The 15,053-nt window shown below is 38.4% G+C and overlaps 1 protein-coding gene across 1 annotated transcript in view; it reads right to left on the reverse strand.

Annotated features, from left to right (window-relative positions):
* Positions 1-15,053, reverse strand: part of LOC145994160 (uncharacterized) — a 93,779-nt gene that overhangs the window by 16,731 nt on the left and 61,995 nt on the right. The window contains exons 3-4 of the mRNA XM_083130252.1: positions 12,347-12,475; positions 11,754-11,937 (exon numbers count right to left, since the gene is read on the reverse strand). Of these exons, the coding sequence (XP_082986378.1) occupies positions 11,754-11,937; positions 12,347-12,475 (313 nt within the window). The remainder of the gene's footprint in view (positions 1-11,753; positions 11,938-12,346; positions 12,476-15,053) is intronic.

Genomic DNA, 15,053 nt, shown 5'->3' on the forward strand with positions numbered 1-15,053 from the left:
AGACACACGCACTTCAAGTTGTACCACCAAAAAAGCATGATTTGTTATTGGTGATATATACAATCAGGTGCATTGTCTGTCGCTATTACTCTGGTTTCAATTTATGAATCACTTCACTAAACCAGGATTCAAATCTTGGTCTGTCTATTTGTTGCTGATAATCACCCTTCCCTTTCTTTGCGCTGAAAAGTAAATATGCGCCTTCAACAAAGCTTTCATTGCCGCCAGTGGGTGAAACAATAAGCCTCCCCCTTCCCCTCATCGTCGGTTTCTTCAGCCCTGGCGGTGGTTTTGCATGGTGGTATCCTTCCATGGTTTATTCCCCCTTCCCCCACTCACCGAGTTGAAGGACGTCTCGTCCAAATAATAAACATGTTTCTTCTCACTGCGATATATTTTAATACCGCGGAGATTCTTTTGTCGTCAAACAACAAACAATCGTTTCCTCTTGCTAAACTCAAACCGCAAATCATTCAACACCCGTGATACAATTCGTGTGCACATTGACGGCAAATCACCTCACGCCCTGTTTTACTTTGATCTTGTTGCCGCAAGGAGGATTATGCATTTAAAACAACTTGCTTGACTTTGAAGAACATTTCCTTTCGGATGAAGCCCAAAATAACATTCGGGTAAAACCGCGCGCTGAACAGGAGATTCAGCCATTCTCGCCGCTCTACAATAAACATAGGGTTAAAATAGTGGGATGTGCAACACTGGTATCAGCGATTTCACGCGCTCTGCAACGCATTCAGTCTCGCTCGACTCGCTCTAAAGTTTCAATGTCTCTTCAACGCAATACAGATTCGAGTTGGCGAATCTGCGGTTCTAAGTTCGTCTGCACAGTGATTGCAACCAATTAAGTCCATACCTGCTAATCAATGTATTATTTTGTCTGTATATTACAAATTAAATAACTGTTTTCTTGCAAGTATGCAGTTGTGTCGGAATAGAACCCGTCTCAGTGGAACTATATTCTTGCGCGCACGTTTGGATCTACATATGCTAAAACCTGCTGCAAGGTTGACCTGACGCTTAGCTTAGGCTCCTGATTTCACAGTGCCCTGCAGATCCACTGAGAAGAAATTATTTGTATTTTCTTCTCTCATCCATCGCTTTACCTAATTTCTGCCATGACGATGAACATTGATTAAATTAAACTGGTGAAGATTGGTTGCAAAGAAACACTCATGCAAAGGCCAGGGCTTGAGCCCGGATCCTTCAGTAATGAGATCGTGAGATGGGGAAGTTAGGGAAATCAAGCAATGCAAATTTTTGAAAAAAACGTTAATCATATCGTATCAATCCCTAAGATTGTATGTTTATTTTATTAAGTCTCTCTGAACGCTTCATGTTGACCAGGGCATTCACTTGTTTTTCTCAGCTGTCTCAAGCCTCTTAGGCATGTTTACAATGCATTGTGTTGTGCCATGCAAACCTCCTGAGCATTCAGGAAACAGGTAACACTTCTGGGTTTGGTGTCAGCGGTTTGCATGGTAGCAATTATAATAAACACGATTCGGCGATTCGGCATCGAGGAAGAGCTCGATGGCCAGGGAATATAGAGGTGAGACAAGCTGAGAAGGGACTGGACTTTGGGAATTGAGTTGGTAGAGAGAGGAGGTCAGCAAGACAGGAGGTCGATAGTGGAAGCACGCTTTGGTCAACACTTAGAGAGAAGCTTACAGAGGACTTCGCTATTTTCGATTCAGCTCAGAGACTTCAGTTAGACAGGTAATTATCCTACACCCAGCCATGATACAGGTTCAACGGTTCACAAAATCCAACGAGTTGCCATTGTCTTTTCAGTAGTTTAATTCCTTTGTGTTATTTGTACCTTTCGCATGCCAAGCAATAACTCGTCATGTCAATGACGAGTGGTCTCATCAAGAGGATGAATGATGAGTAGTTTACATCACCCCATCGATTAACTGGTTCAGATCCCTTCATTCTATAGAATGACACGTGGTGGAGATTAGCGGGTCTTTTCATTTTTTTTCAGAAATGAAAAGATATTTTTAACCAGTTTAAATTCAACCCCACCCTAAATTTTGACACGTGGTGGAGTGCTTGAGGCCTTTTCATTTTTCGGAAATGAAAAGAATTGCAGTTAATGTTAACCAGTTTAAATTTAACCCCCTAGCTAAATTTTGACACGTGGTGGATTTGCTAGGGCCTCTCATGCATTTTTTCGGAAATGCGATGAGAAAAGAGTTTGTAACCAGTTTAGAATTATTCCCCACCCCAAATTTTGATACGTAGTGGAGTGCTAGTTCATTACCCACCCCAAAATTTTGCTCATTTATTTAGTTTCGTTAGTATGTCCTTGCCAAAATTAATTTTGAAAATACATAGGGCTTAAAGCTTTTGCATTTATGGGGGGAGAAGAATTTATTTGTGCCATGATAGATGTCGAGCTTTCACCTTGCTGATGAACTCGACGAAACTTTAGATCAATTATTAGATATAGCACGAGGGACTACAAGTTTTAATTTAGATGTCAGCGGTCCAGCTGCAAGTTCCACCCCCAAGTTTAAACGTAGCCCAATCTTAACTCGACGCCTTCAGCGAGAATTATTGGAAAAACAGAAATATGCACCACAATTAGAGCAACAGGATCAGGATTTTAGAGATTCAGACCGAACACAATTCGCAACAATGGCTCAGTCGCAGTTTGTTCCCCCAACTATTTTAGAGGGTATCCCATTTCAGGGGATAGCCGGGGAGGACGTTTCAAAATTTTTAGATAAAGTGGATAGCCTTGCCATATTAAATGGATGGAATAATGCCCGTAAACAGGAATTATTTCCAGCCCTTCTGGCCGGGCCACCATTACGATGGTACCAGACCTGGAAAGATGGTACAGAACATCAGGAAGTTACTTACGAGGAGATACAGAAGAAATTTAAAGACGAATTTACAGGGTCCTTGGATCAACTCCAGATCGAGGAGCAAATTCGATATAGATTACACAAAGAAACTGAGCCAGTTACGAATTATGTTCGGGACAAACAATTACTTTTACTCAAGGCAGACCCTAAAATGAGTATTCAACAACAGATCAAACAGATCATATTGGGTTTACAGGTGGATTACATGAAAGATATCCACCATAAAGAGTATGAGTCCGTGCATGGGTTGCTTAAAGATTTAAAATCCTTTGAGAAACTCCAATTTTTGATGAGACAGCGCAAGCTGAAGGAATTGAGGTACGAAGATCAAAGAGAGAGTTTATTCTCTCCTTTGCATAATCCATCAGCACTTTCGCAACAGCAGCAGATTTTACTGCAGAGTAACAATCTGGTTACTGCTGAGTCAGCGCAAGCGCGACCCACTTCAGACATTGAGGCAAAATTCAAAGCGTTGCAGAAGGAGGTTGAGCAACTAAAGTTATTTAACAATCCTCACAATACCAAAGCTCAAGTCCAGGCTCAGGAAACTGGTCTGGAAGCGAGATTAGCCAGTCTCACTTTGAGATTGGATAGCATGGAGGATCAAAACCAGAACCCTGGCACCGACTCATCTACTCCAAAACAATTTAGAGAACATTATAATAAGGATAATTATCGGTCAAGTAATAATTATAGAGGCTCCTATCGGGGTAATAATAATAGACGACAATTCAATAGGGGGTACAGGAATGGACATAATAATAATGGTAACAACACAGATCGCAATAGGCGATACGGCAATACCCAACAATGGCGAGGACGTGGAAACTTCCGCGGACAGAACTCGCGGGGTTCCTCGTCTTCAGCAGGGCGAGACCAGGAAAACAGGGAAGAGCAACGGGGGAGACCACGCTGCTCAATTTGTAATTACCCTAATCACACAGCAGCCACTTGTTTTCAGAACACGGAGGCTTTAAACGAACAATGACTGCCCATAGAAGAGACGTATGCGCAGATTTCGTTGGCAAACAGATATCAGTCTCTACTTTCCCCTATGAGGAATTAATTTATATTAACGCAGTATTAGGGGGACAACGTCAGAGGTTTCTCGTGGATTCCGGAAGCCAAGTATCCGTCACCAGTGATCGAGGCATTCCTTCAACCGCCAAACGATTTAAAATTCATACGGCCATAAGGGGAGTAGCAAAAGAACAAATTGAAATTAAAGAGATTGTCCTATTAACTTTTGCAATAAACGGCCGCAATTTTACCCATCCTTTTCGGATGATTCCAAATTTTGAACATGGGACAATCCTGGGAAACGATTTCTTAAGAGCTCATAAAGCAAATTTGGATTTTGATCAAAATCGACTCACATTGAGGAGATTTGGTACTCCTCCGCGAAACCAGTTAAGGACGGAACACCGAAAGACCTTTGACGTTTCCATAAAAGTTGCTAGTCTGATCAGGGATTTATATGTGCCGGAATTTGTAACTTCCAGACAAATTAGAATTAAACCTAGATCTCATTTGTGCATTCCTGTCAAATTGACAAATTCTAGTAATCAAAACTTAACTTATTTGGAACCAGATTTACAGTTTCAAATGGACACAGGCTTAATGGTGCCTCGAGCCATTGTAAATCCGGAGTCATTTTTAATTTGGATTACTAATCCAAATTCTTACAAAATTAAAATTAGGAAAGGGGCACGCTTAGGTACCGCAGAGGCATGGCAAAATCCAGTACCAGCTTCGCGTCATATTGCAGACGACGAAGGACCTAACGTTATGGTGACCAAGGAGACTGGCACCGTGACAAAACCAGTGCACGACATTACTAAATTTGACATAAATCCAGCATTAGAACCCGATCAGAAATTGCAACTTAGACAATTATTAGAGAAATATGTAGATGTATTTTCTTGGTCTGAGCAGGACATTGGTTGTGCCACTAATTATACGCATCGTATAAAGTTAAAGGACGATTCGGAATTTCACGTCCCAGCTTACCCTATACCAGTTCACTTGCGTAAGGAAATTAACCAGCAAATTGACAACTTGCTAGAAGCAGGGGTCATCAGTCCTACAACATCACCGTACAATTCACCAGTTTTTCTTGTCAAGAAGAAATCAGGAGCTTATCGCATGGTGCAAGATTTTCGATTGCTGAATGCCAGGTCCGTTTTCGATGCAGTTTCTATAGGAAACATCTCAGAGATATTGCACAATATGGCCGGTAAGAGCTACTACTGTAGTGCTGATTTGAAACAAGGATTTTTTCAAATACCATTAGAAGAACAATCGAAGAAGTACACTGCCTTTACTATACCAGCCAGGGGACAATTTGCGATGAACTTTACACCAATGGGACATGTGACTTCTCCTGCGGCAATGACCCGATGTGTTCAGCTCGCTACAGCGGGTATGAATGACAATAACTTTGCCTTTTATATCGATGACATGTTTGTTTTTGCCAATACTTTTAAGGATATGTTGGTCAATTTAGAGAAAATGTTTCAATGTTTACGATCTGCCGGATTGAAATTGGCTGTACCTAAATGTTCATTTGGATATTATGAGACAATTGCCTTGAGCCACAATGTGGGCAAATATGGCTATCGTATAAGTGATAGAATACTGTCATCCATTAAGAATTATAAGGTTCCCACCACAACGAAGAAGGTTAAAATGTTTTTAGGTCTTTGCAGCTACGTGAGGAAATATGTCAAGAATTTTTCTGATATTGCATCACCATTACAGGGTTTAATTCGTAAGGGCAAGAAATTTACATGGGGTCCTGAACAACAATCAGCATTTGAGAAGTTAAAGGAAGCTCTAATTACTGCACCTGTTTTGTTACCGTACGATCCAGCGAAGAACACCAAGGTTTTCACCGATGCTTCATCTCATGCGGTCAGTGGCGTATTAATGCAGCCCAATGCAGAAGGAGAGTACTTGCCATGTGCGTACTGCAGTAGAACGTTGACCGACACTGAAAAAAGATTGAGTGTTATTGAGCAAGAATTAACAGCAATTTTATATGCTTTCAAATCATTTAGATTTTATCTTGTTGGCCGCCATTTTGATTTATACTAAACTCAAACCGCAAATCATTCAACACCCGTGATACAATTCGTGTGCACATTGACGGCAAATCACCTCACGCCCTGTTTTACTTTGATCTTGTTGCCGCAAGGAGGATTATGCATTTAAAACAACTTGCTTGACTTTGAAGAACATTTCCTTTCGGATGAAGCCCAAAATAACATTCGGGTAAAACCGCGCGCTGAACAGGAGATTCAGCCATTCTCGCCGCTCTACAATAAACATAGGGTTAAAATAGTGGGATGTGCAACACTGGTATCAGCGATTTCACGCGCTCTGCAACGCATTCAGTCTCGCTCGACTCGCTCTAAAGTTTCAATGTCTCTTCAACGCAATACAGATTCGAGTTGGCGAATCTGCGGTTCTAAGTTCGTCTGCACAGTGATTGCAACCAATTAAGTCCATACCTGCTAATCAATGTATTATTTTGTCTGTATATTACAAATTAAATAACTGTTTTCTTGCAAGTATGCAGTTGTGTCGGAATAGAACCCGTCTCAGTGGAACTATATTCTTGCGCGCACGTTTGGATCTACATATGCTAAAACCTGCTGCAAGGTTGACCTGACGCTTAGCTTAGGCTCCTGATTTCACAGTGCCCTGCAGATCCACTGAGAAGAAATTATTTGTATTTTCTTCTCTCATCCATCGCTTTACCTAATTTCTGCCATGACGATGAACATTGATTAAATTAAACTGGTGAAGATTGGTTGCAAAGAAACACTCATGCAAAGGCCAGGGCTTGAGCCCGGATCCTTCAGTAATGAGATCGTGAGATGGGGAAGTTAGGGAAATCAAGCAATGCAAATTTTTGAAAAAAACGTTAATCATATATAAAGATGGTATTTCAAAAATTCAATTGAAAATTACTACTCAGGAAAAATGCAGTTTGCTTTACCGATACCCACGTATCCGAATGGTTAGCGCCTTCCTCACATGTTTGTTGTCGGCCGACCTCTGTGGAGGAGTGCAAGTGGTCCCGGATCTGTACCCGTTGGAGGTATATAGTGGTTCGGATCCCACATTAAACTATAGGTCTAGTCCCGATTAGCCTTTCTGTGTATAAAATGGACTTAAAACGTCAAATCAACCAACCGGGGGGGGGGGGGGAGTGGTTACCACAACGCGCTACAACACCAGGAGTTCCGGGTTCGAACCCCTAGCTGGACATGGGTGTTCTTTGTGTTTGTCCCTTCATTAATTTTGTCGTATCATCTTCGCGATTAACCAAATGTGTCAAAAAGCGAATCAAATCATTCATTGATTGATTGTTTGATTTGGTTTATTTTACTTCACTTTCCGCCATTTTTGGCTAATCGCGAAGACGATACGATAGAATTGATGAAGGGACACACAAAGATCGCCCATTGCCAAGCCGATATTCAAATCCGGCATTCAAATGAAATAGTTTTTGATTTTCGAAAGTGGGTGGAAGTTATGTGTACAATTTTTTGTACTCACTCCTAACTTTGCAATTTTTCCTGTATTTGGCGTTCTTCTTTTAGGAATACTGGGCCCTAAAAGGTGGGGAGGGATTATGACCCGTTGGGCACGCCACTCATTGCTACCCCAAGTGTCGACGTCACCGCACGTCACTGAAATCGAAAAATTTCGGAGGAGGCTCTGGATACATGCCTGTCGTATACAGTACATAGAAATGTGTTACAGATGTTAGATTCTGAAAAACCTGTTCAAATGAAGAGTATTCGGTACGATTGTTTTGCTGCAAGTCAAAGCTTAAAAAAATATGCGTGGGTTCGTTGACCCGAATCTCGGAGCTGGGTTGCAGGTCGAAGGGCGACTGTATATTTGTCTGCGAGAACGCATTGTAAAGGGAAAACTTTGAATAGTCATATGGGAAGGGGGGGGGTGTAAACGTATTCGTATTTGCGACGTACTTGTGATGAAACGCCCATTTCAATTGTTACAAAAACGTTTAGGGGCAATGGGAAAACTAAATTTCCAACAGTGGGAAAAGTGGCTGCCACACAATTGGTTGAGATCCTGATCCATAAGCACATCAACAATGAGGCGTATTTTGTACAGTGGGATCCATGAGTATTACCGTTCAAATTGTCCATCACCATGTTCGTGCACTTTATTTGACCCAATAAGAGCTTCAAGAATTAAAAGAAAGCTCAAAACAAGCTTTTGACAACTTCTACAACAGCATACATAAAAATCCATTGCTTAAAAACACACAGGATGTAAGAGAAAAATTAATGAAAATACTCATGGATCATTTGCACGGTAATACTCATGGACCCCACTGTACGACCTGGGTTTGTATTGAGATAAGGCAGCGTTCGTAGACGACATTGTTCCTTGGCTCCACCAATATCTGCGCCAATAAAGCGATATCGGATTGCTATGAAAGAAAAATCTTCATTACATGTATGAGACATGAGTTAATGTCTGCCTTCGGCCATTCTGTAAATAAAGCTTGGGAGGGCACAACAGTTGTTTCACATTGCAAGCATGTATTTAGGGGTCCATGGGATTCGAACCCCCACCCCCCGAAAGACTTAGTAGCCTAGTAGGCTACTAAAATTAAATATTCAAAATATAATTCTTTAGCATTTGTTATACAATCGATGTTTATACCCCGCTGAACTTACTGAAAGGCAAATCATTTGGCTCATACGGCTTCCAAAGATCTACGTATGATAATATGCATGAAATGTTAATCACCAAATTTACTTTTCGTCAATTCCAATAGGCAATTAAAAGCGATCACAGTACAATTAATTTTGCCTATTACAATATGATCTAAGTCCTTTTTTGTTATTCAATAAATATTCAATTCTATGTCTATTTGACATAAATTTCCTTGCCAGGGCTGTTGCTTTTACACAAATTTTGGCGATCTTAACTACACGTAAGTTACATAATGGATAGATGTTTTTATATATCTTTTACCATTTTTTACCTATTCATGTAACAACAACAATGCAATATTAATTAATTTACATATTCAATTAATATTATTTTAATTCGATATAATTATTCTAATTATATTATTATTATTATTGAGACACTTGGTCGGATCCCCCCCACCGAAATATATTTCTAAATACGTGCCTGTCCACGGCCTGCTTTATAAAGGCCGGAATCCTGAAATGTGGCAACGCTGTCTCGCCGGCCTAAACCAAAGAGCTTATATCTTTGGCCTAAACATCCAGCTACATAGCATGGGCGCGAATAGCAAAATTGATGTTGACTTTTAAATAAACACGGGAATCTGTGTAAAATGTTTTCCTTTTTCCAAATCTGGAGAGAAGATTGACATTACGATGTAAGTGGAAAACATACATTAACAATTGAAATATAAATTTGCCGTTAAATAACTTGAAATAAGCAGAAAATTCAATGCCAACTTTGCATTTCATACGGAGTATCAAGTGTGGAACATTCCAATAATGTGTAGCTTGCCCTTATTTTATTTGCTAGCATTTCGGAATGACATTCGAATCTAACAACTAAATACGTATTTAAATAATGGAAGATCTAACACACTCGAATTAAAGTTCTAAAAGTAAGACGTACAAAGTAGTTGTGGATGTGATAAACCAGCATGAACGAGTGTAACATTCAGAGTTTAAATAAATCTTATGTAGCCTACATATTTCTGTACAACGTCTTCATTTTAGCAGTCTATGACATAATTGCCAAGATTTTGTTCAACAGACAATACATTATAATTACGATGTGCAGTGCATATGTACAAATATTTGTTTTGTTTGCATATAGCCCATGTATGTACAAGGCTAAAATAATGCCGACTGCTGATGACTATCTAGTCCCTGCAAGAAAGTGGATAATTTTGCATGGTTTAGAAATTAGAAGGTGGTACATTTCCGTTGTTTTTCTCTTGCGGAGATATGTTTGAAGGAATTAGTGATTTTGTGTTCTACTGTTTTTGTTAGGTTAGGCAATTTTATGCTCTTTGAGGTTTGTTTGAGTTTGTATTGTTTCCCGAATTCTTGTTTGAGTGTTGTAGTTTAATCCTTGTACTTAATACAAGTAAAAACTTAGAGTGTGGTGCCTCATGCACACAACTTTTCTCAGCGCCAGCGTGGAATTTGCTTTTTGCGTAAACATGTTTTAAGCCTCTATGTCATGCTTATAGCTCTTCGAAGTCGCTAATTTATTTTGCACATGGTAATTAAGGATATTAATGACATCAATATGGGATATTTATTATATTCGATGATTCACCACATGTGAAACGTACGGAATGCTCCGTGAAATGCTGATATGCTGCTCAAAACATGTAATGTATATTTTTAACAACTTGAAAAATAACGTTGAATACACTAGCGAATACAATTTGAGCGAATGAAGTGATTACGGGATTAATAGGCTACAGAAAATTATTACTTTTATACTTTTGGATGTTCATTCTCTAATGTTTCTTCCGATAAACATCGGCCGGCTGATGTCACGGTTTACAGGGTTGCCAAATTGAAGGCACCGGCCTCTATTAAAGATGGCCGTGGCCTGTCACATTGGTATGCTTTCCATCTAGGCTCAGAGTTCATCCCTAGGCGAAAAATGGAAGGTTCGTTGTTGCGTATGTAGGGAGCGAAGATGGTTGTGTGGAAAGTGTTTGTTTGTTGTTTCGTTCGAGAAAAGGCGTTGAGGCAGCGTTTTGAGACGTGGTTCGTCGATATTCTACCCAAACTGCAACAAAATAGCGTAATTGTCATGGATAATGGATTATCCGTATCATTCTGTTCGCAATGAGAATGTACCAAACAATGCTTCGAGAAAGAAGTACATCAAGAGTGGCTTTCGTGGAAGACTGGCAAAGACAAAGTTTACTTTATGTCAGTACTTCGTTTATTACACGTATTCAAAACATTAAAAGGCCGTTAGTTTCTGAGTCCAAATTTATTTTTAACTTTGTAATTTGTTTATCTTTTCGTGTTCGTATTTCATTAGCGCCAAGCATTGACATTTCTCCGCATGAAGATCAGCTGCACACAAGAACGTTCCGCTCCTCCTATGCGCTTTCTCTACGGACTCAGAGACGCAAATGAGACGGTGAAAATTTTTCATGCTTGGCGCGGAGTGATACATCAAGTTGCAGCGCGGTCCCGGCTGACGTCACTGTCAAGATAGGTTGCACCAAGGTATAGACACTTTTCTTTCTCCCACATAGCTTTAACCATAGGTGTTGGGACCATAGTTAATAAAGATCAGTTAGTCATAATCGAACAGAATAACCGAAGTAAAAACTGTATAAGGTCGAAAAAATTGAGCATAAAATACAGGAACCACATTATATTTTCATATTCTATCATTTAAACAAAATAATAAATGTCTCCACAGTTTTCAAAATTACAAAAATTACAGTTTTATGTGTGTAGGATTTCCCACTACCTTTTCAGTCTTTTCGTTGAATGAACTGTATAAAGTTAATTACTATTCATTTCAGAACATTAGCTGTATGAAGTATAAATAATAAAAAAAGAGTTGTGCTGGGTATTCACTTATATGGTGAAGTGAGTAGAAAAATCTCCCCAACGATATGCTAATAATAATACTAATACATGTGGAATAAAATTGGATTATTATTTCTACTATTTAAGGTTTATCAATGGCCTGAAGCCCCCCCCTCCTACAAAAATTTCTGGCTACGCCCATGGCCTTGGCATACCGTGTATCTTACCATTCTTCTCATTCCCCAAGATTTACACATTTATATTACACAGTTGCACCTTTCTCCAGAAGACCCACGTTATGTGAAATTACCTGCATTTCCCAGTAGTGAACGACCAGGCTCTAGGATCAACTTGAATCCTTGCTCTACAATTATATCCTTGATTACATTCACAAGATCATCTGGCTTGGGACAAATGCTTTTCCGGTCATAATCTATACCTAATCCTCCGCCAAGATTAAGGAATTCAATTGTTTGGATGCCTGATCTTCTTAACTGAAAAATGAATTTCATACGTTGAATTTTCACTAAACTTTAACAACCTTTGTAATCTTGCTCTCTTATTAAAGGAAATAGTACAAAAGCAGTACATGTAACCATATTAACAATGCTTGTCTCGTGATCAGACCTGTTTTTCATAGGAAAATTCGAAATATTTAATTAAACTCAAAAGATAGACTTCCACATGAGGAATTTCCAAGTTACAAATTCTATGTGTATTAACAGGAACAAGTTCACCCCCCCCCCCAAATATCCGTAAAATAGTAGTACTAAAAATAGTGTGAAAAATCGGCTTTATCCATTTCTTTCATATTCACAACAATTATGAACCCCCAAACTCCCACTTTATTACCCACACACGTACTGCACTATCCCTGTAGTCATAGAAACTGTAAGTACTTACCTCTGTTGTAACTTCAGAAAGAACTCTAGCAACATCTCGGTATACAGTTACATCATTAATTGTACTTCCAGTGTGGCAGTGAAGCCCAATCAATTTCACAGCATTGCATGATTTGATCACTTCCAAGATCTATGGATGAAATAAACATTTAAGTGCATGATATTGTATTAATTCCTACAGATTGAATTGAATGTGATATCTAAGTAAAAAAAATATGTATATATGTAACTGAAAATTCCCATTTGATTTTGATATGCAATAGATACACATAAATAAATAGATTTTTTAAAAATGTGTCAGCTGCCATCAGTTTCCTTTTATATGTTTTATATGTTCAAAGCTTGGAAGTTAATATTTACAAAACAATATTTTTTCGAAGTAACCAGTGTTCGGAAAGTTACTTATTAAAAGGTAACTAGTTATAGTTAAAGTTACTTGATTAAAAAGTAACAGAGTTGCAGTTACAGTTACTCATTTTAAAAAGTAACTCAGTTACAGTTTAGTTACTTTTACAGTTGATTCTTGTCTGAAATTTTCTTGCCAATAAATTATACACAATCAATAATCACTATTTGCAATAAAATAATATATGTGAAGACTTGCACATGTTTTATTTATGTTTCTGGTACATAATATACATGGACGTCCGCAGGATTTTTTCCAGGAAGGGGCAAGGAAGGTATTTTTTTCCAGGGGGGGGCAAAAAAGTCACATTTTCCCCCAAAAGAGTGTTGTTCCCTAAAAAAACATTGCTTAAATTTGAATTTATGGTGTTCATGCTATAATTAACACATATTATTGTGGTTAAAATTAAATTTTTATGTGTGAAATACATAATTTTTGGGTGACTTTCATTTTCCAGGGGGGGCCACGGCCCCCCCTTGCCCCCCCTTCCGGACGCCCATGATAATATAAAGTCTTCATGTATGTATATTATCAGTGTTGTACATAAGAAATTTCCATTGGGAGGAGGGGAATTCTACTAACTGTATGGAAACAGTATGAGATAGAGATAATAAAACCACTTGAACTATTTCATAATTTATTTAATATATTTAACCAGATTAGCTTCTTTGCAATATCTGATATGTATAAAAGTAACAAATTAATTTCCTTTATGTAATTAATAATAATAATAATATATTTTAATTGAGTCATATATTTTCACTTTTAATAACATTACAAATATGTATATCTTATAATATAGGCCTACACATATGTTTGTGGGGGAGGAGGTTTGAAGATGAACTTTCTCCCCCACCTGTTTTCAATGATTTCGCACCCTGGTTTTATTATTTGCTACCTTTGTTTTTCCTTATGTACACATCTGCGGTATAAATTGTTAATATGGTTTTCATCAGGGAAAACGGTCGAGGCACGTGGGGCGAAACAGTGAGAACTAACTGATAAATGTGTGTTTATCCAGCTTTGAGGAAAACAGTTATGAAACAGCCAAAGGAAATGTTAATATTTATCTTTAAATTTATCGCGAACAGAAGTTACTCGTCTTCAGCGTGCAAAAACAAACAATAATGTTGGAAATGGAAATTAATTGCCTTGGGATGAACTCGGTCAGTGTTGCCACAATCTGATGGCACAATTTCCCTCTGCAAGGAGAAAAATTTCCCTTTCTCGACAAATTTTTCCCTTCGACTAAAAAAATCATAGGTATATTAATGATAATAAAGTTTACTTTAAGTGCTGATTATAATAATAAGTAGGCTATTAGTGGTATCTAGTATTTTCGCTGGTCAATGTTCGTCTTTACGAAAAAATGTTTTGCTTACATAACCAGGTCAGATGTTCCAAGTTCTAATAAAGAAAAGAACCATGGTTCTAAGCTTCGCCAGGAAAAATGATGTAAAAAAATAGAAATTTAAGTATGCATACAAGCTTAAACTCAAAAGAATGGAATACCAGCAATAAAAAATGTGAATATGGAAGCAAAACATAATATAATGCGCACTATTCAGTTCAATATCTTCAAATTCCCCTGAAATTTTGATATTTTCCATCGAAATTCCCTTTTGCCTTTTGGCTTAAAATTAGGGCACAATTTCCCTGCAAATAGGGCTTGCTTGCAATTTCTGCTGATACAGTGTTGCCAGTATTAAGGAGAAAATGTTACTAAAAACATTCTGTAGTGAAACGGGAAAATCTTAGGTGTCGCAAAAGCCTGCGTTTCAACTTTCAAGAAGTGTGGTATTTGGCCAATTTCCAGTGGGCGACGGTTTGTATTTTCTTAAGTTACGGAACTTTTCTGCTTGTTTAAGTTAATTGCAACGAAAATCAGTGGCGTGCACTGAGGAGTAGCAAATCTAACAGTGATAGCATATGGTGATAGATCAATGATGCCACGCATCTATATATTTTTAAAGGTAGTGTCTGCTGCCACGTTCTTTTTCTGCTGGAACCTCAAAAAAGATGCGTGTGGCAGCAGACTCTGTCTTTGTCTTATCGTGATTTCATCATGCTATGTATGCAATTACGTCTGTAACACATACAGTGAAGTTCTAGCGATTACTTACACATAAATGTTTTAAGATTGTCCCTTAGCATTCTTCTAATAATAAACCTAAATGCTCTCGTAGTTAGGTTAGGTTCTGTTAGCATTAAAATAATATCGTTAAATGCTTTCTAAAGAAAAAGGTTCTAAATTACCTGTACATTAATTCCCACTAATCATAAACTTGCATTTCTCTCGTCT

This window comes from Lepisma saccharinum, chromosome 10, assembly GCF_977018435.1.
Source record: "Lepisma saccharinum chromosome 10, izLepSacc3.1, whole genome shotgun sequence".
Classification (NCBI taxonomy): Eukaryota; Metazoa; Arthropoda; class Insecta; order Zygentoma; family Lepismatidae; genus Lepisma; species Lepisma saccharinum.